At 39.3% G+C, this 20,535-nt stretch overlaps 2 protein-coding genes across 3 annotated transcripts; one reads left to right on the top strand and one right to left on the bottom strand.

Annotated features, from left to right (window-relative positions):
• Positions 1-1,490: 1,490 nt before the first annotated feature.
• Positions 1,491-3,680, bottom strand: pvalb5 (parvalbumin 5). The gene is made up of 5 exons (XM_033971691.2): positions 3,442-3,680; positions 3,151-3,227; positions 1,997-2,129; positions 1,684-1,793; positions 1,491-1,611 (listed from the first exon to the last, which is right to left on the bottom strand). Exons 2-5 carry the CDS (start codon positions 3,209-3,211, stop codon positions 1,589-1,591), a joined length of 327 nt encoding a protein of 108 aa, XP_033827582.1. The 5' UTR covers positions 3,212-3,227; positions 3,442-3,680; the 3' UTR covers positions 1,491-1,588.
• Positions 3,681-4,312: 632 nt separating this feature from the next.
• Positions 4,313-19,555, top strand: lmtk2 (lemur tyrosine kinase 2). Of its 2 annotated transcripts, none has more exons than XM_033971498.2 (13): positions 4,313-4,822; positions 7,177-7,310; positions 7,703-7,856; positions 8,046-8,122; positions 8,210-8,328; positions 8,704-8,791; positions 11,644-11,774; positions 13,029-13,113; positions 13,223-13,344; positions 13,766-13,915; positions 14,945-17,816; positions 18,379-18,703; positions 19,155-19,555. In XM_033971498.2, the coding sequence occupies exons 1-13, from the start codon at positions 4,729-4,731 to the stop codon at positions 19,181-19,183; spliced, it is 4,380 nt and encodes a 1,459-aa protein (XP_033827389.1). In that variant the 5' UTR covers positions 4,313-4,728; the 3' UTR covers positions 19,184-19,555. The 2 variants fall into 2 exon arrangements, with proteins under 2 accessions (XP_033827389.1, XP_055079491.1); XM_055223516.1 differs by having other exon boundaries at positions 18,379-18,707; positions 19,159-19,555.
• Positions 19,556-20,535: the final 980 nt, after the last annotated feature.

The following is a 20,535-nucleotide window of genomic DNA, read 5'->3' as shown; positions in this document are numbered from 1 at the left end:
ATCACGTGTCTGTGCAAACCTAATTCATACATACATACTTACATACATACATACATACATACATACATACATACATACATACATACATACATACATACATACTTACATACATACATACATACATACATACATACATACATACATACATACATACATAGTTACATACATACATGCATACAAGTTAAGCGAAATTCATTCTTTATTAAAACGTTTTGTGGTTGCTGTCAACACTGATTTTGTGTGATTTTTTTTTGTGTTTGAATTTTCTTGCTTATTCTCTTTGAAATGTGGGGTCAGACCTCAGAGTTTCTATTCCTGTATAAAGGCAGGGTTTGAGCTGCAGTGGAACCCTGAGATGGTCATAGATGATAGACATGTACTGCCTCTCCTGCCTGCTGTCCTGTGACGTTAACTAGTCTCTAGCCTACCTAAAGCATGGCTACACTATATTTCTCCTTATGGATACACATAGGCCAGTGTCTCAAGTTTCAAGCTGAGCTGAGGCCTTTCAGTTTGTCCATAAGAGGCAATGCAAACATGAATTAGCTTATTTGCAAGACTGGACACATGGGCACAGTGTTTGCAACACAGGCACTTTGAGGGTTGCATTTTTTCCACGTGCGTTTTTGGAAGGATGTCTCTGGCTGTCTTTTCTGACTTGCCAGGGTACATATGATCTCTTCATTGAGTTTTGGTCTCACACTTTATGACTTCCTTTAAATCATAATGAGTCATCAGAAACCCTGTCACAGCAGTTATATCACTCTTGTGGCCATTGAGAGGGGTTTCCTCATCTGCAGCTACAGTCTTTGCATTGTATTGAATTCCAACCTAAATAAGGTCACCCTATATACAGTCATAATAGTTAATGCCAAATAACAGTTTTAGATGTATTCCTTTAAAGTTAAATACATATATAATAACTTTAATAACAATAAAATAAATAAATCTATATCTATCTATCTATCTATCTATCTATCTATCTATCTATCTATCTATCTATCTATCTATCTATCTATCTATCTATCTATCTATCTATCTATCTATAAATATCTATCTATCTATCTATAAATATCTATCTATCTATCTCTCTATCTCTCTCTCTCTCTCTTTCTCTATATATATATATATATGTAATACGTGTGTGTGCGTGTACGTGCGTGTGTGCATATATGTATACATGTGTATGTATATGAGTATACACACACACACACAGTGTTAGGGGGTAATTCTAACCCTAACACTATAACCCTATGGTTAATAGCCACATTGTATTTAATGCAAAAATGTATGTATTTTCACCTCTAAAGATTAGGCATATGTTTTGGACACATCTGGTCAGTAATAAGATTACAGCACTTTTTGTTTTTTCCTTATACATTTATTTTTTACATTCCAGGGAAAGTATTTGGAAAAATTACAAAGACAAGTGGTCTTTGTCTAACTGTCCATAATCAAACAGTGTCACATGTTTTTACTGTATTACATTTATAGGGCAAGGAACAAGCAGGTACAAATCTTCCATCGTCTTTTATCTTATTGCTTAAACATCTGGAAAGTTGAAAACAGGAATGATGTTGTGATGTTGCTATTTCAGAAGGTCACAGAACTCTGCAGAGAAAAATTATGACCAGGATTTATACAAGAACTTGGATCACCAACAGTTGAGATTTTTATATTCACCTTCCATGCCAATCTTCCCATCGCCGTCCTTATCTCCTGCTTCCATCAGTGTCTGGGTCTCAGTCACAGTCAGCTCTCTTGCCTCTGGAGAGAAATTCTGCAGCAACAATCTGGTGAGAAATTCAAATAACAGTTATTGCATTATCTTTAAACATATCTAATTTTTCAAAGCTTTTTAATATGTCAGTAGCAGGCATTCACCCTATATATCCATTTTTTGTGTCATTCACAGTGAAATGTCACCCTCATTCATACAGTGACCTCTGCCCCGGGCGTTAAGACCACACACATTATCTACAAAGCATTAACTTACTTGAGCTCCTCTTCCTCTATATATCCACTCTTGTCTTGGTCTAGGACTGTGAACACTTTCTGGCCAGCAGCGTGGTCTGAGCCAGTCAGGCCTATTTGTTCAAAGAATGTCTTGTAGTTGAAGGTGCCTGGAGCTACAAAGACACAAAGATAGGACAGAAAAGACCAAGAGAGGAGAGGCAGACAGATGTGGGTATATAGTGAGTGGGTCAATGCAGAAGCCAGAATAGCAAAAGGGTATGAAAAGAGTTGTCACATGTACTCTTTCGCTCAGATGACTTTCATTCATCAGGCAATGACATTTTCTGATATGCCCCTGTAGCACATCTCTGTCTTTTACCATTATAACCCATGCCATTATGCCTGTAAAGCAGCCAAAACACTTTTGGGCTATGGGGATGGTGGTGGGTGCACAGCCTAAATACAATTTTTGAGACATTTATTCAGCATGCTAGAGAGAGCAGACATGTCTATTTGGATGGTGTCATTCCCCAGATCTGTCTTTTTGATCAGACTAATGGGTAAAATGAAAGAAGAGCAATTAAATGTTAACACAATCATACAAAAAATAGTTTATATTCCGGTTAAATACTTTTTTTTACAAAAAGTGAATTTGTCAGATTTACTGTCCATTAACAGGCCTGTAGACATTGAAATAAAATCTTAATATAGGTATTGGCAAATATCAGCCGCAACAGGAACACAAATATTGGATATTAATATCAGCAAAAAAAAAAAGAAAAAAAAAAATCCATATTAGACCGTCCCTAATTTTAAAGAGGGTTGTGTTTATTTTCTTTTTGGTATGGTCATAATAGTATGAGCAGTCATGCCATATTTGCTTTGCCATGCAGATGTAACTGGTACAGATAAATTATTAAGTGTTTTTGGATTAAAAGCTTTTTGCCCTGTTTTATTATGTGAAAGCTCATTATAAACACTGGTTTCTGGGTGGTAACTGCTCTCTTGCCACATGGCTGCTTGGTTACCTACATACACCATGTTCCCACAGTGAACAACATGCCATACAAGTTTTCCCAATGGGGATGAGAGTGGAACTAACAGGCTCTTTCAGGCTGTATGAATGACTTTTGCATATAAAATCACTTATAGCTAATTTTGGATGTTCATTTGAACATGGGTTGTCTGACTCACCTTGACAAGCCTGAACTGCAGCTTTGATGTCCTCTTGGCTCAGCATCCCTGCAAATGCCATGGTCCTTGGTGGCTGCCTGAAGGAATCCCAGGCACACAAATAATGCAGCAATAAAAAGTAACAAATTCAATAAATGGTCAGCATCAAGGCAAAAAGTAAAGTTCATAAAAATTCTTTCTGTTTCCAGGAAAAAAGATACAAAGATAATAAAAATGTGACAAATGAAAATGCACAACAAACTGTAACATATTGAATTAAATTAAAACACAAAGAACAAGTCTGATACTCACCGTGCTTCTATGTTGATGTTTCAGCTCTTCAAAACCTGTGTATCCTCTGCCTGTTTTGGTTTGTGCCAGAGCCACCAACACTCGCCTGCTACTTTGTGATCCACAGAGCAAGAAGCAACCTGACGTATCTGTCCTCAAACCCAGAGAGATTTCCCCCGCTACAAAAGCCCGCTCCTCCCTCATCACTTAATCACGGCTATATTATGCTCACTGGCCCATATTTTAGATGAGGGTACTTAAAGGGTAAAAAAAAAAAAAAAGATATAGGCTACTAATTTTGTTACATTTACTTTTGCAAAATGTAGCCTAGTAGACAAATAGGCCTAATTGTAATAATAATTATAATTATAGCGAAGAGTTTTATTATTAACTATGGTTTTGTTTTTTTCTATGTGATCGGATAATAAACATATAGTAAATTATCCATGCATTATCACACTTAAACATGAATCTCTTAGAAGAGGCTACTAGACTACTTTATTATTGAATTGCATATTGAGACTGTTCTAAATTATATGTTTATTTAAATGCTTAATATGTAAAAAAAAAAAAAAAAAAAAAAAAAAAAAATGAACTAGTTTAAACCTAGTTGTGATCAAATCTGAACAGAATAGGTGATGTACCACAGTACACTTTCCCCCTGGCATAGTGCCTGTCACAGTATAATTCACCTGTAATAAATAGCCTATAGCCCACATTCCGTCTATTACAGGAAAATATGAGTAAGCTACATCACAACAGCAAAACCAACCTCACATTGTTGGCAGGTGACTTTGTATAATGATTAAAGGATATGATTTGTATGACTGATAAAAGTAGGCGCTCAGGCTGGTTGGATTGGTGTAATGTCCTGTCAGTCTTTCATAGACGTACGCCTCAGTCCTGATGTGACGTTGTCTGGGAACATGGCGCTGAGGATGAGAGGCGTTTCATGAAAGTCTAGATACTGGATATTTTTTGTAAGATACCATCAATTCAATGCACGTCTCCACCTTCACAATGATAGGTGACGAAGTGATGATTTACGGTCGATCTGTATGGACGACGTAACACCACACCTGACATCGGTGACTGCTGTCGTCAGCTAAAACTGTTAGCATTGGGAGCTAGGTCGTTAGCTGGTTTGTAGCCATAAGCTAAACGCAAAAGGGATGCTTGTCTTGTATGATACGCGTGTATAATACGAAGATCAAATGAATAAAACACGGTATTTAGTCTTCAACCATCCATCAACGGTTTCGGACGCGTTTATTTTGTAGCTAACATTGAGTTAGCTTGGCTAAAAGGATGGGGGTCCGCACTGGGTTTGCTCTGTTGCTGGTCTTCGGGATTTTCCTCTCTGTGTCCAGTGGTGCACCTCTTCACTATCACCACAAATCAGGTATGTTGATTGGTAACGGTCTACCTACATACAGGTACGCAGCGTTATTATAATGTTAGTTTGTGTGATTGGCTGTTGAAATTGGTTTGCTAAGTCACTGTTGTGTAGTAATGGTTTGTGCTCAGCGCTGTTGCTAACAAGCTAAAGATAACACGATTTATTACCTAGCGTTAGCTGTGTGGCTGTTGGGTAACGCTCATCTATTTGTGGACATGTTCCTTGTGTGACATGCCACGATGTTTATTGTATTCCAACGCTGATGCTTATTCACTAAATTGTCCAGCATTTGTATTGTGTGATAAATATAAACTATAACACTATTAAAAAATAACAACAAAAACAAGCGTATTGTATAAGGTGTAACATTTAGGGGAATGGTTGGTCATGCTCTCCCTGAAGTTTATAGTAGCATAAGGGATGTTGTCCTTCCCGCATGGAAAACATTGGATCACCCTGTTCAAAAACAAATTCTTACTTGTAGATGTATTTGTAATGGTTAAAACACTAGATCTCGAACATAATTTAATGGTTCTATTTTCAAGCCACAACATTCCCCTAGCAAATGTCACTATGTCTGAACATACTATTGTGTTTGATTAATGAATGGAACAAGTGAACCAAATGTGTTTTGTAAATCAACAATGCTTAACTATGAGACATACCAACCTTATCAACACCAGTCAATGATTAGCCACTGTGCTGTTTACTTAATCATAACACTTTACAAAGCAATTTGCCTGTATATTTTTATGCCACAGCAACCTCTTTATTTGTTCCATGTTCTCCTTAATTTTCCACTTATGTCAGGAGTGAATGTTTAAAATAATATTTTTATGATACAGAACAATTAAAAAGAAATCCCCAAAAATGTAAATGATTTAACCGCAACACCTGACTAAAAATTACAGGTTCCACTGTTAACTTTGACCTTCAGCCCTGGATTTACTTGGTCACTGGTACAGCGAAACCTGTTCATAGTCAGTTTATGGGTTTATGTTTTAACGCACCAGCGGTATTAAAGAGTTTTGTCTTGCAATGTAAGGAGGTCCGTCACAAAAACAATTTTTTAACTGGTTACGATCCTACAGCAAGGAAAACAGCATTCATGGAAAACATTTCTTACTGTAAATAAAACAGGAGTTGCAACTTCCAATAAATATATTAACTATAAAAATTGTTTGTCACTAGTGCAAATAAAAATTGCCCCAATGATCGCAACAGGCCTAACTGTAAGATCATTATATTTTGTGTGTCTCTTTCATGTTCCTTGTTCCTACTTATCCAGAGTATTTTTTTTTCAGTAAGAATCCACAGACTGCAGGGCATTCCTGTTTTTGGAGGATAAAATCTATAAAAATGGGTCAACTCCTTTGCTTAAAAGGTTCCTACAATATGCAGTAGATCCAAAATAACACCTGGCAGTTTTTGGCCAAAAAAAACAAAAACCACTAGAGTCTTTCAAAGGAGTCTGCCTAGACTTGAGTGAAAGTATTATTAGTCAAACTAAACAAACATTTAGGTCATCAGCTTAATGGCAGACACAGAAAGGTTGTATTTTAAACTGCCACAGCAGTATGGTAAATGCAAATTTTAAAGAAATATTTACCTTTCCGAACAGTTCAGTCAGCATTCAAATCAAATGGAATCCCTTCTAATTGAGTTATAGCAATTAATACAGTCTTGAAAAAAACAAAAATGTATGTCTTAATTTACCACCAAATACATTCATCCAATTTTCTGGACATATATATGTGCATTCTGTACCTTATTGTCTCATATGTCATTGTTGCTTTTTCTTTAGTGGAAAGTTGACTGCATTTCATGATCTTTGTATTTGAGTTAGTATTTTGACAGAATTTGTTGCAGCAGTATAATGTACCTGAGCCTTGGATCAGTGAGAGACTGAGAGCACAGCAGGGGAAACATGCACCAGAGCAGAATACAGAGCTGCTCCACCACTCACCTTGTGTCTCCTAGTTTTACTTTTATAAAATGAAGGAATGTGAGATTAGATGATTAGGATTAGTTCATTAGGCACCTGTGCCTTTGCACTGTAATTGTGTTTGTAAAAATTGTCTGTAGCACCAGAAGCTGTAGTAGTATAAGCTGTCAGCTCTGATACTAGTTCTGCAGGGCACAACTGTACCTAATGTCTCTACCCTCAGTCTGCCAGAGACAAGACAGACGAGTTACAACTACACTGACATGAAAAAGTATGTTTTTTTTATGAATAACCTTTATAATCACTGTGCTGTGCTGTTTTAACTCATTATTAAACAGTTATCTGCCTGATTTGTAAAACAAACAAAAAACAACAAACCACTCTTAAATCCATTGACTCTGTTGTTTGATAGGTGGTGTCCCGGCTGACTCTCTGTCTGTGTCCCTCTGCCTGTCTCTGGTGGTGTCGCTGACAGTGCTCATTGCCTTGGTGGTGGTGTTGGTGAATTGTGTCACCTGCTGCAAGGAAAATGAGATCAACTTTAAGGTGAGACATGATTACATTATAACTAGAGCTGGACAATATAGAATTATCTTGATACTACTACATATTCAATTTTTGTTTTATATTATTTCTTGTGAATTAAAACATGTTAACATGACTTTTTAACTATTAAGGTTTATGAACATGGAGAAGACCTCAAAACAAATGAGTCATGTTTATTTTAAGTTACTATAAATGTTTCCTCAATTCCTGGCTCACATCTCTCCAAACAATTTGCTGTTACTCTCACACTTGGCTATAGACATACCATAAAGCTGATAATTGCATTATGTCTGCAATTATAATCTGCAGACAATTTGATCCTGTTGCATTTTTAATTTGATGGTTGGCATAGCCCTAATTATAACGCCCTTTCATGTCTTTTGCTTTCTTAGGAGTTTGAGGACCATTTTGACGATGAAATTGACTTCACCCCTCCGGCTGAGGATACCCCCTCTGTACAGTCTCCAGCTGAGGTGTACACGCTGGCAGTGTCTCCAGTGGCTCTGCCAGGACCCCCACATCTTCAGCCCCCCTCTCACATAACGGGTCAGGCCAAAAAAACAAAAAAACAAAACATTGATCAGTGTCAAATCTTCAGTTTGTAGTAAATACAGGCTTCTCTTCTTTTTTCTTTAGCAAAGTAATGCATTATATGAGAGTATGATATGATCTGTTTGTATCTGTTAATTAAGAAAAAAATGTGTTGAGTGTTGAAATAGTACCTGTGGTTTGCAGAAGCGCCGACTGGGGCTCAGATTGCTCGACACAGTCTGAGTTACATCCAGGAGATTGGCAATGGCTGGTTTGGACAGGTTTGTGCCATCTAAATCTGCAGATGGTCCAATTTACTGTTTTCTTGCTAAAACAAAACAACACTTGCTTTGTGTCTGATTGATTAGGTCCTTCTCAGTGAAATCTATACTGACCCCGGGGGTACCAGAGTGGTAGTGAAAGAACTAAAAGCTAATGCTGGCTCTAAGGAGCAGAATGAGTTTCTGCAACTGGGAGACCCATACAGGTAAAACATGTTTGTTATTTGTCAATCGATCTGTGGCTGATTATTATTCACTATTTCAGTGATTCCCAAACTATTTACATAGTTACATACATCTCATGTCCTTTGAAAACTTCAGAATACCCCTGTCTGTTGTTAAAATAATAATACAAATTCTCCTTAAATACAGAAACGTTTCTGTGGCTGCAGATCAACGTTCCACTTTCAAACAATCAAAACAGAATCAAATCTTTGGATGCGTGCACCTATGTTTGGGAACCATTTCACTATTTCCCATTGTTTTTACTTACATGGAGTTAATAGTTGTACTCTTTGACTGTGTGGGTTTTAATCTACTTTTCAGTCTGTGTTAAAAAGTCAGTAAATCTATGTTTCCAGAGTACTGCAGCACCCCAACATCCTGCCATGCCTGGGCCAGTGTGTTGAGGCGATTCCCTTCCTGCTTGTGTTTGAGTACTGTGAGATGGTAAGTCCACAGTTCTATGCTGTTGTGTGTTTTTACAGTTCATTTACAGGTCGTTTTGTTGTGGAAGATGTGCGAATGTGCTCTAAGGAGGTCTGGTTATTTACAGGTGATTATATTGTTGAGGCCATTAGTTGAGATATTTGACAATTACCCTCTGTCACCCTGTTAAGCCCACACATACATAGGCTAAGACTCTTTCTAAAGAGCTGACCAGCAGCTGTCCTACCCACATGTGCTTCAGAACTTTCTTGAGCTTTCTTTCTAACCCTTAAATTAGCCTCTTGCATTTTGACGTTTCAGTAACACAACATACGACTTGGACTGCACTGTGGCATTTGATTTATTCACTCTTCCTCTTTTTTTCTATTCTCGGGCCTTCTTGCTGTCATCGTGACAGGAGGGAGCTCCCTCTTGTCTCCTCATGTCCACCTCCTCCTCCTGCCTTAAAGCACAGTGCTAGTCTAAGCCTGGGACTTCTCACATTCCCACCTCGCCCAGTAAAGTAACTGGCTTCATTTACACTCCTCTGGTGTCAGATCTAGCAGCTGCTCTGTTTGTGCATTTTTACACCGGTAGAAATGTTCAAGCTTTGAGAAATTGACATGTTGAATTATTAAAAACTAATCATGAATCGTATTAATAGTCCTCTCATCCCTACACTAACACCTTGTCTTGCCATTTGCGTGACATAGTAACACATCCAACCCATCTTGTTAAGAGTGTCGAGCCAGTCATTGCACTTGGTTTTTGGGCTCAGACTATTGTCAGCTGCCCAGGCCTGGCTGTTCGGCTGGCATTGTGCTGTGTGCTGTGCTCAGGCCAGCTCCACTTTGTGCCCCACGTAATGACAGCCCATGGAAATGAGTCAAGGTGAATGACTTATCACACGTGTATGGGAGTCATTAGAAAAGGCGGCGTGATGAGGAACTGTATGTCCAAGGTGTTAATGTGTGAGGGAAAGCACAACTGACTGATGCCTATGCTTGTTATTTAGTGTGGGATCAAAACTTTTTAGACCTCAGACCAGCTGGCAATCTACTCCTATTCTTTTTTAATTCAATGTTTTATGTAATATAAATAAAATGTGCTTCTACTACTACTCCTTACTTGATGTATATAAGCATTTGTCTGCGGCTTCACACTTCTTTGGGCCATGTCAATCGCCCCCTTGATGTCGAAACAAGAAAAGTGACACCGCAGCTGCGTAGTGGACAAGGTGAATCCCAAAATGCTAATATACTGTAACGTTCCCCCTGACAGGCTGCTGATTGATGGTGTTTTTTCTGTCCCATATCACCCGTGCCAGGTAACCCTGACTCAAAGCATTTTAGACTTCAAAATACATCAGGCAACTGGTGCAGGGGCCACAGAATGTCACATACCCTTATGTGAGTGACAGGATCTAATGCGTGGCTCTCCTGCTTGGAACTAGGCCAAGACATTAGTCAGACCCATCTCATGTTCAGTCTCAGTCTTGGTGCAGGACCAACAAATGTTTGGCTCAGAAAAACTCTTTGACTTCCTCAATTATTGTGGTCATTAAAGTCTGTCCCTGCAGCTTAATGGTTTTTTCTCATGACGAGAGGTTAGTTATGCTAGGCCTTTGACCAAATGATTCACTTTATTAGAGGAGTTCATCTGACTCCTGCACATTAAAATTGGCATGTGTGAAATGATTACACTATAGTATATCCTAGTATTGACGAGCCTAAAATAACTGAAATGGGATTTTTATGTACACATGTGACACATGTGAACCAAACTTTAATTAACTTTGAATTAAAAGTGCACCAGCCTGTGCTAATTAATGACCACACAAAATGATTAATTGTTTTGTCCTAATATTGTTTCATAATGAACATTGAGTCAGTGAGTCTCAGGAACATGACCTATTCACCTGCTGCTGATTCCTCACCATTGAAGTATCAGTAAAATCCCGGTATCAGTTACCATACATTTAATATAGCTCTTCTGTGAAGAGCTGTTCTGAGAGCTGTGCTCCACTCACACTGTTTGTGTGTATATTTGTTTTGTTTTCTATGTGCATAATGCAAGGGCTGAGCCAACTTCCAGTGATTACACAAGCCTTTCTAATAAGCTGCCTGTAGTGGCATAATTCCAGCAAAGAAACTTGGTAAACACATTCAGAAGAAGACATTTAGTGCATTCGGTATGACACATCTAAGACTATGGGTACATTAATGCAGATTGCTCTACATGCTGATATGAGTCTTTTGGGCATCATCATGATATTTAAGAGACAAACATTTATTACACTAGATTGTTCAGTTAGGGCAGTTCAAACTGCAAATTTCCCCTAATGTTTGTGTAATGTGAGTGTCTAAAGTGTGCTGTATTTTTACAGTGCCCCAGCTGAATGAAAAGCACAGGTGTCTGCTCAGATTCCTGAGCAGCTCTTCTCTGTGTAGCTCAGGGCTGAACGTCATGCTCATTTACATTATGAAGCAGTCATTGCAAAACCAAATGCAATGAATTTCACTTTCTGATGAATACCTCTGCTCACCATTGGTTATGTCTCTCATTTTCTGTGAGCGATCTCTACTGGACATAGGCACAGACTGCATTTGACCAACATGAGCTGGTCATGAGCTCTTATTTATAAATCCCTGTGACACTACATCAGTCTCCTCTAAACAGGTTGTCCTTATTTGGTACTCTTCCTCAGCAGCTACAGGAGGGTCTACTGCCCCTGTGTGGTAGCTCCTTAGAGTGCATTTTATCTAATTTTATTTTATTAGCTCAAACAGCTTATTCCTCTCCATACAATTACTGTATGTCCTATGATTTATGATTGACTGGACTATTTTTGTTTTTTTATTTTATTTTTTCAGGGTGATTTGCGAGGCTATCTGTCTCACCAAGACTGGATGTACCGAAGTGCTGAAGTGTTGCAACTGCAGAGGATGGCCTGTGAAATTGCTGCTGGAGTCACTCACCTCCACAAACATAACTTCCTGCACAGGTAGCATTTCACAAACCTGAATTACCCAATTATCTATTGGGATTTGCCTCAATCACTGCAGACATTCAACACTACACTATACAGCACCTTAGCACCAATTTTATTAGATTTTTTATGCTCATATTGTAAGGAGTTGGTCATGGTGCACAGACTGCTCCAGTCTTGTGTTCTCCAAAAAAGGGATGTGCTGCAGCGAGGCCGCATTTCATTTTCATTTTTACCCCTGCATGTATGGGATGTCTGAGTGCTAGCAGTCCACAGCTACAGGGGGTGTGAGGAGTGCGTGGATTGAGGGTAACATACGATGCTCAACTCATCAGCTCTATTTTGCATGCTCAGAATAAGCTGGGGCAGCTCCGATTGCACAGCTCCCATGCACTGCCCCAGTGTCAGCTGTCTGCTGCCAGAGGGATATGATGATTCTGCTCTTTAAGTGTAAAAGGATAGGCTCATATTTGAGGTTGTTTTATACCATGTGTTACAACTCAACAGCATTATAAAGACTTTCTCTTCAATAGTGAAATTGAATAAATACAGTATTGACAGAGAAAATGGTATGACTGCAATTTGATTAAGTTTGGGTAAGGAAACGAGGTGGCAGATGCAAACACAAAACATAACTCAACAGGTGTGGAGCACACTTGCACTTAAATCATCTCATGTATGTGATGTTGGGATAATAAAAACATTGTATCATAATTAAATAATTTTCTTCTTGTTTAAGAAATATTTATTTAAATGCATTTCAGTGTTTGATTAGTGTTTGTGACAGCTGGTGGTAATATAATTGGTCAAAAAGTACATTGGGGAATGTTTTAAATGTGACTAAATTAAGGTATCACATTGCTCTGTTTGACCTAACCTGCAGTTGATAGCAGAAGTCAGAGGGAGACCGAAGAGTTAAAAATTATCCATGGATCTCTCGAGGTTTCATGGTGGGCATGACTGGCCCACTCATGTCAGCGCTGCTTGTCGTTAGCTGGGGAACAGCCACTTGGAACTTGTGCAGGGAATTCCTCTGGGCTGGGGAAACCAAAGCCCCTCTCGGTGCCTGCACACAGTATCAGTCTCTCAGTCACTATGGGCCTGTCCAGTGACCAAAGCTGTATGTCTTTATGAAAAACACAAGCTCACCTGGCCTCTGTCTCAGGATGGTGCATGCAGAGAATAGGCCCCAGTGTTTTATAATATAATGTCTTTTACTGTTTTATCTACAATTAATATTATTGTTATAATTTATTATCTGTCTTATAGTGATCTGGCACTGAGAAACTGCTATCTGACTGCTGACCTAACAGTAAAAGTGGGAGACTATGGCATTGGTCCTTACAGATATAAGGCATGTATAAATACTTTTGTTCTGTGGGGCAGTAGGCAATAAAAACATGGGCATATCACTGATGCCAATATCAACAACAACTACACTGTACCTTTTGTTTTTTTTATAGGAGGATTACATCATCACAGAGGATGATTTGTTTGCCCCTCTTCGCTGGTTGGCTCCAGAGCTTGTGTGCGAGCGCCACGGAGGTGTCATTACATTGGAGCAGACTAAGGCCAGCAATGTGTGGTAAGTTCTAATCTGATCTACACTCAGACAAATTTAGATGTGTGTATTCTCTAATCAACCTGGAGAATGGCTGCTGCCTGTTTTCTTCTTACTGTAAAGGTTGGCATTGGTCCAAAAAAAGAAAGACACTGACACGCCAGCCTCAAGCATCTCACTGTAAAGTCTTTTCAGCCCCCCTTTGACTTCGCAACTCATTGCCCGAATGCTTTCCGGTCATAAATTGCATGGTTGCATAAGAAGGTCCAGTTACAAGAGTCACACATCTCAATAAAGCAGCATATGTTGCAATTACAAAATCTGTATGTTGAAATGGGAACAATGTAAATAAACTAATGAACTGATAGAGCTGTTATCAGAGCATATGATGTCCTGTCATACCCACATGGTATCCCACATATCAGTTTTGCCCTACTTTCTGCAGGGCCTTGGGGGTGACTTTGTGGGAGCTTTTTGAGAATGCCAACCAGCCGTACCCACATCTGTCAGACCGCGAGGTTCTCAATCATGTGATCAAGGAACAGCAAGTCAAACTATTTAAGCCTCAGCTGGATCTACCGTACTCAGACAGATGGTGAGTAAATGTGTCTGCAATCTGCTGAAACTACATGTCAGTATACAATGCTCAATACCTGCTCTAGAAGAGATGATGATTTTGGTAGTCCACTAGATGGTAGCTATCCTTTTTTTTTTAATTACTGAACTAGTGTTGTGTTGACAAGATTTGATTAGGGTTTTTACCAGATAAGAATATGAAAAAAATCTATCATCGTCATTTGTCATGCTTCATCCTGTTTCCTGCATTTGGCATATTTTCGAGACAGTTATTATTATAATTATTATTCATTTAGATCAGGGGTCTCAAACACATTTCCACTGAGGGCCACATCAGCAAAATGGCTGATGTAAAATAAATGTAACTTTTTTTTTACTTTTCAATTAACTTTTTCTGTATTTATTACTTATTCAAGTTACAAATATTGCATATTCTTTTGCATAGATGTAAAAATATGGCTGCGTAACGGTGTATCTCTTGATAAAGCAACATCTTAAGACCATCATACCTTTTTATTTACCCTGTCGAGGGCCACATTTGGCCTGCAGGCCTTGAGTTTGACACATGTGATTTAGATCATCATAGATGATTAGTTTTTGTAGCCACAGTGTGTACCACAATACAGTTTAAAATGCAACAAAAATGTTAATTGATGTAGTGGCACAAATTTTTAATTTTTTTTGAATTATTTAATATCATTGTAGATTATAAATGTTTTGTGGATGATATTTCATTTTTAATCAGTCATTTTGATCCAGTGTAGTCTTTTAAGTTTATAAAAATACAATGAGCACAAAGTCTAATTTTGTTATGCCGATATCGTCCAGATGGTTTTTAGACTATGGGGGAGAATTTTAGGCTGGAGGGCGATCATCGTCTCCTGTATTAATGGGAATTAATAGTTTTCCCCTTTTTAAAATAAATCTCTGACATATGAATAAAAAAGAAAGTATCATTCATTATAGTATTGGCCATTAAAAGATACTGCAGAATTAATATTGGATAACTTTTCACCTGCTTGACATGCTGGTCTGTATGTATTTGCAGGTATGAGGTTCTGCAGTTCTGTTGGCTGTCCCCAGATAAGCGTGCGACTGCTGAGGAGGTGCATCGCCTGCTCATCTACCTGCGCATGCAGGGCCAAAAGGACATGGAGGAAGACTTTGAGCAGCGCTGGGACGCTCTCAAGCCAAACCCCAGCACACGCCAGACCACCATCAGCCACTCGTCCTTCCCCATTCTGGACCAGTTTGCCGACGACGCACTTCGCCAGGAGATAGACGAAGTGCTCACTGTCACAGAAACCAGTAAAGGTCTGAGCTTTGAATACGTGTGGGAGGCCGCTAAGCACGACCACTATGAAGGCACCCATGGACACGCAGGCATGGACACCACTTTAAACTACCACAGCACCTTCTTCCCCGTATCCTCAGAGGATATCCAAGCACATTTCCCTGTAACATCAAACAGAGCAGCGGACAGCAGCAGCACTCCTTCAGGAATTCCCGGGATCCTCTCAGTGTTTGACGCTCAGAAGCCGTCCAATGGGAATGAGTATTACATCCAACTAGAAGAACAGGGGGACAGTGGAGACAGTGCCTCCAGAAAACACAGTGTGGACAATAGACAGGACTTTATTGTTCTTCAAGATGTCCGTCTGGATGAGTCGAGCACAGACGCAGACTTTTTCCACCAAAGTATTGACTCAAAGGACTCTTATTTACCCGATAGTCACATTTGGTCATCTCTAGAAAATGACAGCCCTTATCACCCTAATATTTTCACAGAAGAAGAGTCCAAGCATGACGACTCCCCCTCCTGGAGACAAAATTTTATGGAGTTTCCAGAACGCAGTAGAAACCCTTTTCATGAAGACATGGCTCTACAGGTTGACACAGATAAAAAGTATGGGGTTTCTTTTTTAGGGCATAGCTCAGAGGCCAATCGCAAGGCAGATTTGGAACAAGGGGATAAAGAAGATGCTGATGCTACAAGGCTTCTCAACACTGAAAACCTGAAAGACAATTTTATGTTTTTAAATGACCACAGTCTCTTGAAAGGGTTTTCAAGTCCACAGCAAAACTTTCTATTGCCAGGACTAGCCCATGAACCAGAAGAAAGGTTCAAAATGACTTCATGGGACAACTTTGACAGTTTGGGTAGCTCGAGCTTAACAGATTCATATTTGAAGCCAAACTTAAGTAGCACAGGGCAGAAGGAGGAGGAGTTTGCGCAGTCCACTCTAGGAAGCGAGACCCTGGTGCCTTCTATCACCGTAGTAACAGAGGACAACTCAGCCACAGTTCAAAGCGGCTCTGAAGACTTGAGTCCCCCACAGTCTGCTGCCAGAGTGTTAGACTCTGGTTTTGATTCTACCTCGGATAGATATGAGGTGTTGGCAAGCGAAGCTGATCAAACTATTTCTGTCAGTGCCACTATAAACTCTTTGTGCGTAGATGCCAAAACGCCCAACTCTGAAGGTGAACTCTTTGCTTCAGACATTAGCGTGCAGCCCATTGACCATAACATACCTGAAAATATTGAACATAGCGAAGATTTGACTAGCAATGATCTTTTTAGTGAATTAATTGAGGATGCAGACATTGAACTAGAAACTACACTTTCTGATCATGAGGAAGCTTTTTTAGAAAATAACCCCGAACAAATTGACCGAGCAAATTTACTGATCTCTGGTCCGTCTTTAGACCAAATCAGTCAGGATAGTTTACTTGAAGACAGCATATCTACAACTTTACCAATAATGGAAACTACAGCAGAAACTCCTGATTCTCTAGACTCCTATGATATCCACAGAATTGAAGAGAAACAAGAAGATGTGACTACTCGGGCAGCTTCAAGTAAACTCCAACCTCCATATAAAATATCCGACAGCGGCTATGAAACAGAAAACATGGAATCTCCTGAGTGGAATTCCCAACCTGGAGTCAAAGATCCGGATCAAAATGGCGTCATTAGTGAGAGTGAAGCAGAACTAGGGGCCTCTGCGCATAGTTTGGCCCCACCTGAAATAGTAATATCAGATGTGGAGAGGCTCGAGGAGGCCAGCTCAGAGGAACCACCAGAACAACCAGAAAATGTCATTGCACCTCAGCCCCCAATCATGAGCAGCCATTATAGAGACTCCGCCTATTTCTCAGACAACGAATCCGAACCAGACAAGAAATCAGAGGAGATGGCGGCTGGAGGTTGTGTGGAGGCTACATGGTTGAGTAAAACAGATATACATATCAATGAAGAGGAACCCGCAAGTACACATTTAGACATTTCTCAATCAGAAAAATCTAGTGACCTTACATTTGAAGTTAGAGTTGCATCGGATTCACAATTTGACAGTTTAGTAAATGTGGAAATAGATATTCCAGTTAACAATGAGGATGAGCCCATCCAGTCTATAGACAACCTCAACAATCCAACTGAAAATGCAGAGTTTTCTAACAATCTGACCACCATCGAACAGTCAGAACACGAGCCAACTGTTGATGACCTTTCACCTGTATTGGACAACACTGGTCACAACAACTTAACCCGACTCCATGCCAATGAAGGTCACAAAATAAAAGAGCCGGACATAGAGGGGCGTTACCTCGGTAGATTGGACGGTCACGAGGACGGCATGGAGGCGGATGAGGAGGACGAGAACAGCGAGGATTCAGACGATGACATGCGTGCGTACAGGCTCCACAGCTCCAGCTCTGACAGTGAGGAGGAGACCACGCACCCCGTCCCGCTCATCATATCGGCTGACACCAGCAGCAAGAACCTGAGGAGTCTACTGAAGCCCACCTCTCTCAATATCAATGCCGCATCTCCCCCCGGCTTGGCTACGACAGGCAACGCGGACAACTGCAGGAGAGCCGTGTCCTTCTTTGATGATGTCACCGTGTATTTGTTTGACCAGGTAATGTGTTATAGGATTATAGTGTGTACAGAGGCATAATATGTGAACACTATCAGAATTTGGTGACTAGACATATCATTACTGTTTAGACTGTGAATACAATAGGAAGCATTCAACGAAGTCAAGCGTAGGCAAGGTTATGTGACAATCTCCAAAACTGCAGCTCTTGTGAGGTGTTCCCAGTATGTAATCCTTGCTAAAGATGTTGAAGTAATAACTGATGTATTACAACAGGTGATACACTCTAGGGATTTCAAGATGATTTGTGTAAATTGTGTAATTATTCAGATCTCTTAGAATCTTAACAAAAACACTAATTTAGTCTATACTCCAAAAAAGCAAAGTCTTTTTTTTCTTTTGGTGTTACTTTACTCACTTGATTTTCAAAAAGCCAGTCACATATGTGAGGAATGGTACCGGGTACTAGGGTAATTAAAGAAAATTAAAATGATAGATTTCACTGTTGTGATGCGTTTTCTCACAGTAATACACAAATATGTTTGAATTCTCACATAGATAAAAGATAGCAAGCAAATAACCATTTTTTTTTTTTTTTTTAAAGGAAACACCTACCAAAGAACTTGGTGATCACTCGGGAAGCTCAAACAGTCACGTCCCAGAGTTTGGTGGCTCGGGTCCCACTGCCAACTACCTGAACCGCTTCACCAACTCTGAGAGCTCCACAGATGAAGAGGGAGGTGGTTTTGAGTGGGACGATGACTTCTCCTCCCCTGGCCCCAAAGTTCTGCCCTCCTCTGCTGCAGTGAGCCTGGTCCGAGAGCCGCGCTGGACCACCACCTCCAGCTACTCGCGTTTCTCCATTTCCCCTGCCAGCATTGCCAGCTTCTCCCTGACACACCTCACCGACTCGGACATCGAACAAGGAGGCAAGTGTGGCAAGTTTAGTTTCCCAACTACTGACAAAAATCCCAGTCTTTTACAGTAAAATTACCAACGAAAGTGAAACGTCATACCCTTATTTAGATTTTATTTATTTATTTTTCATTTTTAGTCAGTTATTTTTGCAACATTTTAAAAAGTATAAATAAATATACTTAATATTTTTCTTAATTAAAATTTTGCATAACTGAACATGGCCACAATTACAAGCCTGTGATTGTAAGATAGTATTCACAATATGCACGGTAGTTTGTTACTTTTACTAAATAAGATATAACACTGTATTAACACAAATATTGAAAAAAATCTGTATCTTAAGTTAGTTGGTTTGCAGATTTAATATTTCATACATTACTGTTCAACAAAAAATACTTCTATGCTGTTTAAGAAATTTGCATTTGTTTTTAACATATTTTGAAAACTTGTTCTCCTTTTTAGGAAGTGGGGAAGATGGAGAGAAGGACTGATGTCTGAAGATGAATGCTCTCATCTTTATCTTAACTGACACATGAAAGTTGCACTGTTGACTAAATCTTTGACTGAAAAAGGACAGGTGTATTTGGGGGTTCAAAGGTGATGTTTTTCTCAGGCAGAATTGTACTTTACACTGACAAGACCATGAATTAAATGGCTGCAATGAACTCAAAGAGAGAGGAGGCCCAGTAGCAATCTGTGCCACCGCCCTTTCCTTGTGTGCATTTGTGATTACATTTTCATGCAGTTTATCATGGAATAAATAAACACTAAAATAGGCACAGTGTTTTCTTTATGGATTCATCAAGCACATTCCAGGTCTATGGGCTTTTGTCTCCATGTGCACTACTTGACAACACTAAACTTTCTGAATCTAATGCAGCTTCATAGGATTAAGCTTTTTCATTTCAGTATGAAAATAAGCTGTTTTCTTCATCATTGTTCATATTGGTCTTTCATATTGTGTAATTATTTCAGTGGTTGCCTTTTGAAAGAGTAAATTGTTTCATATCCTCCTATTTGGAGAAACTCTGTAGCATTACATGGGTTTAAATCCACGGTTAGGAAGAATCACTACCTTATCTTGGCGCTTCTCGTGTTTTGAGAAGTGCAGTTTAAGACTTTGAGATTTCTGCAAATGTTTGTTTGATTAACCCTTCAAGGAGAGATTCAAGAGGAAACTGTCTTCATGTTGCTTTATGCTGTTCACCACTGGTTTTATTGCAGTGCCTGTGTACACTTAAGATGGCTACACATCAATACAGAAAACTAGTTGACCAGTTGTTTTATTTTTTTAATAACTTAATGAGACATGTATTGAGCTGTTTGTGTACAGTTGTGCATTGGACTTCTTGATTATCACTTTTGTCATAGTTGTATTTGTCCAGAAAAGGAGCTGGTTTGTGCAAAGCATTTCTTTGGTGCAAGAACTCAGGCATCATGGGAGAGACACTAAGAACAAAACTCAGTGCTGCTTTATTATCTTGCTTCAACAACAGACTGCCTTCATTTCACTGTCGGGCTCCTGTTTTACTCCTATATGATACATATGAATTTGAAAAAAAAAAGAAGAAAATTCAAGTGTTAAATATTTTGCATGATACTGGGACGCTGGGATCTCATCAAAACTGTAGCTCCTACAGTTTGTCTTTGGCTCTTTCTCCTCAAACAGAAGGCACTGTACCTATTTCAACAAAACTCTGTTGAATCAGCTGCTTGCGTTTCAGTTAAACTTGAAGATTATTTAAGGAAATCTTGTTTATTTGATCACAGTATACATTTTTGCTTAATCTTGCACATTTGAAAAAATGTAACTTAATGTTAAACTGTACTGATGTATATAAAT

This window comes from Periophthalmus magnuspinnatus, chromosome 8, assembly GCF_009829125.3.
Source record: "Periophthalmus magnuspinnatus isolate fPerMag1 chromosome 8, fPerMag1.2.pri, whole genome shotgun sequence".
Lineage (NCBI taxonomy): Eukaryota > Metazoa > Chordata > Actinopteri > Gobiiformes > Gobiidae > Periophthalmus > Periophthalmus magnuspinnatus.
This window is presented reverse-complemented; position numbering and strand designations above follow the sequence as displayed.

Excerpts from the sequence above, each read along its gene's own strand:
- pvalb5 (XM_033971691.2), bottom strand. The coding sequence starts at position 3,211 with ATGGCATTTGCAGGGATGCTGAGCCAAGAGGACATCAAAGCTGCAGTT. Across the intron at positions 1,794-1,996 it reads ATAGAGGAAGAGGAGCTCAA|ATTGTTGCTGCAGAATTTCT; the intron begins GTAAGTTAATGC and ends ATTTCTCACCAG. Across the intron at positions 1,612-1,683 it reads TGGGAAGATTGGCATGGAAG|AGTTCTGTGACCTTCTGAAA; the intron begins GTGAATATAAAA and ends TTTTCTCTGCAG.
- lmtk2 (XM_033971498.2), top strand. The coding sequence starts at position 4,729 with ATGGGGGTCCGCACTGGGTTTGCTCTGTTGCTGGTCTTCGGGATTTTC. Across the intron at positions 7,857-8,045 it reads GCCCCCCTCTCACATAACGG|AAGCGCCGACTGGGGCTCAG; the intron begins GTCAGGCCAAAA and ends TGTGGTTTGCAG. Across the intron at positions 17,817-18,378 it reads CCGTGTATTTGTTTGACCAG|GAAACACCTACCAAAGAACT; the intron begins GTAATGTGTTAT and ends TTTTTTTTAAAG.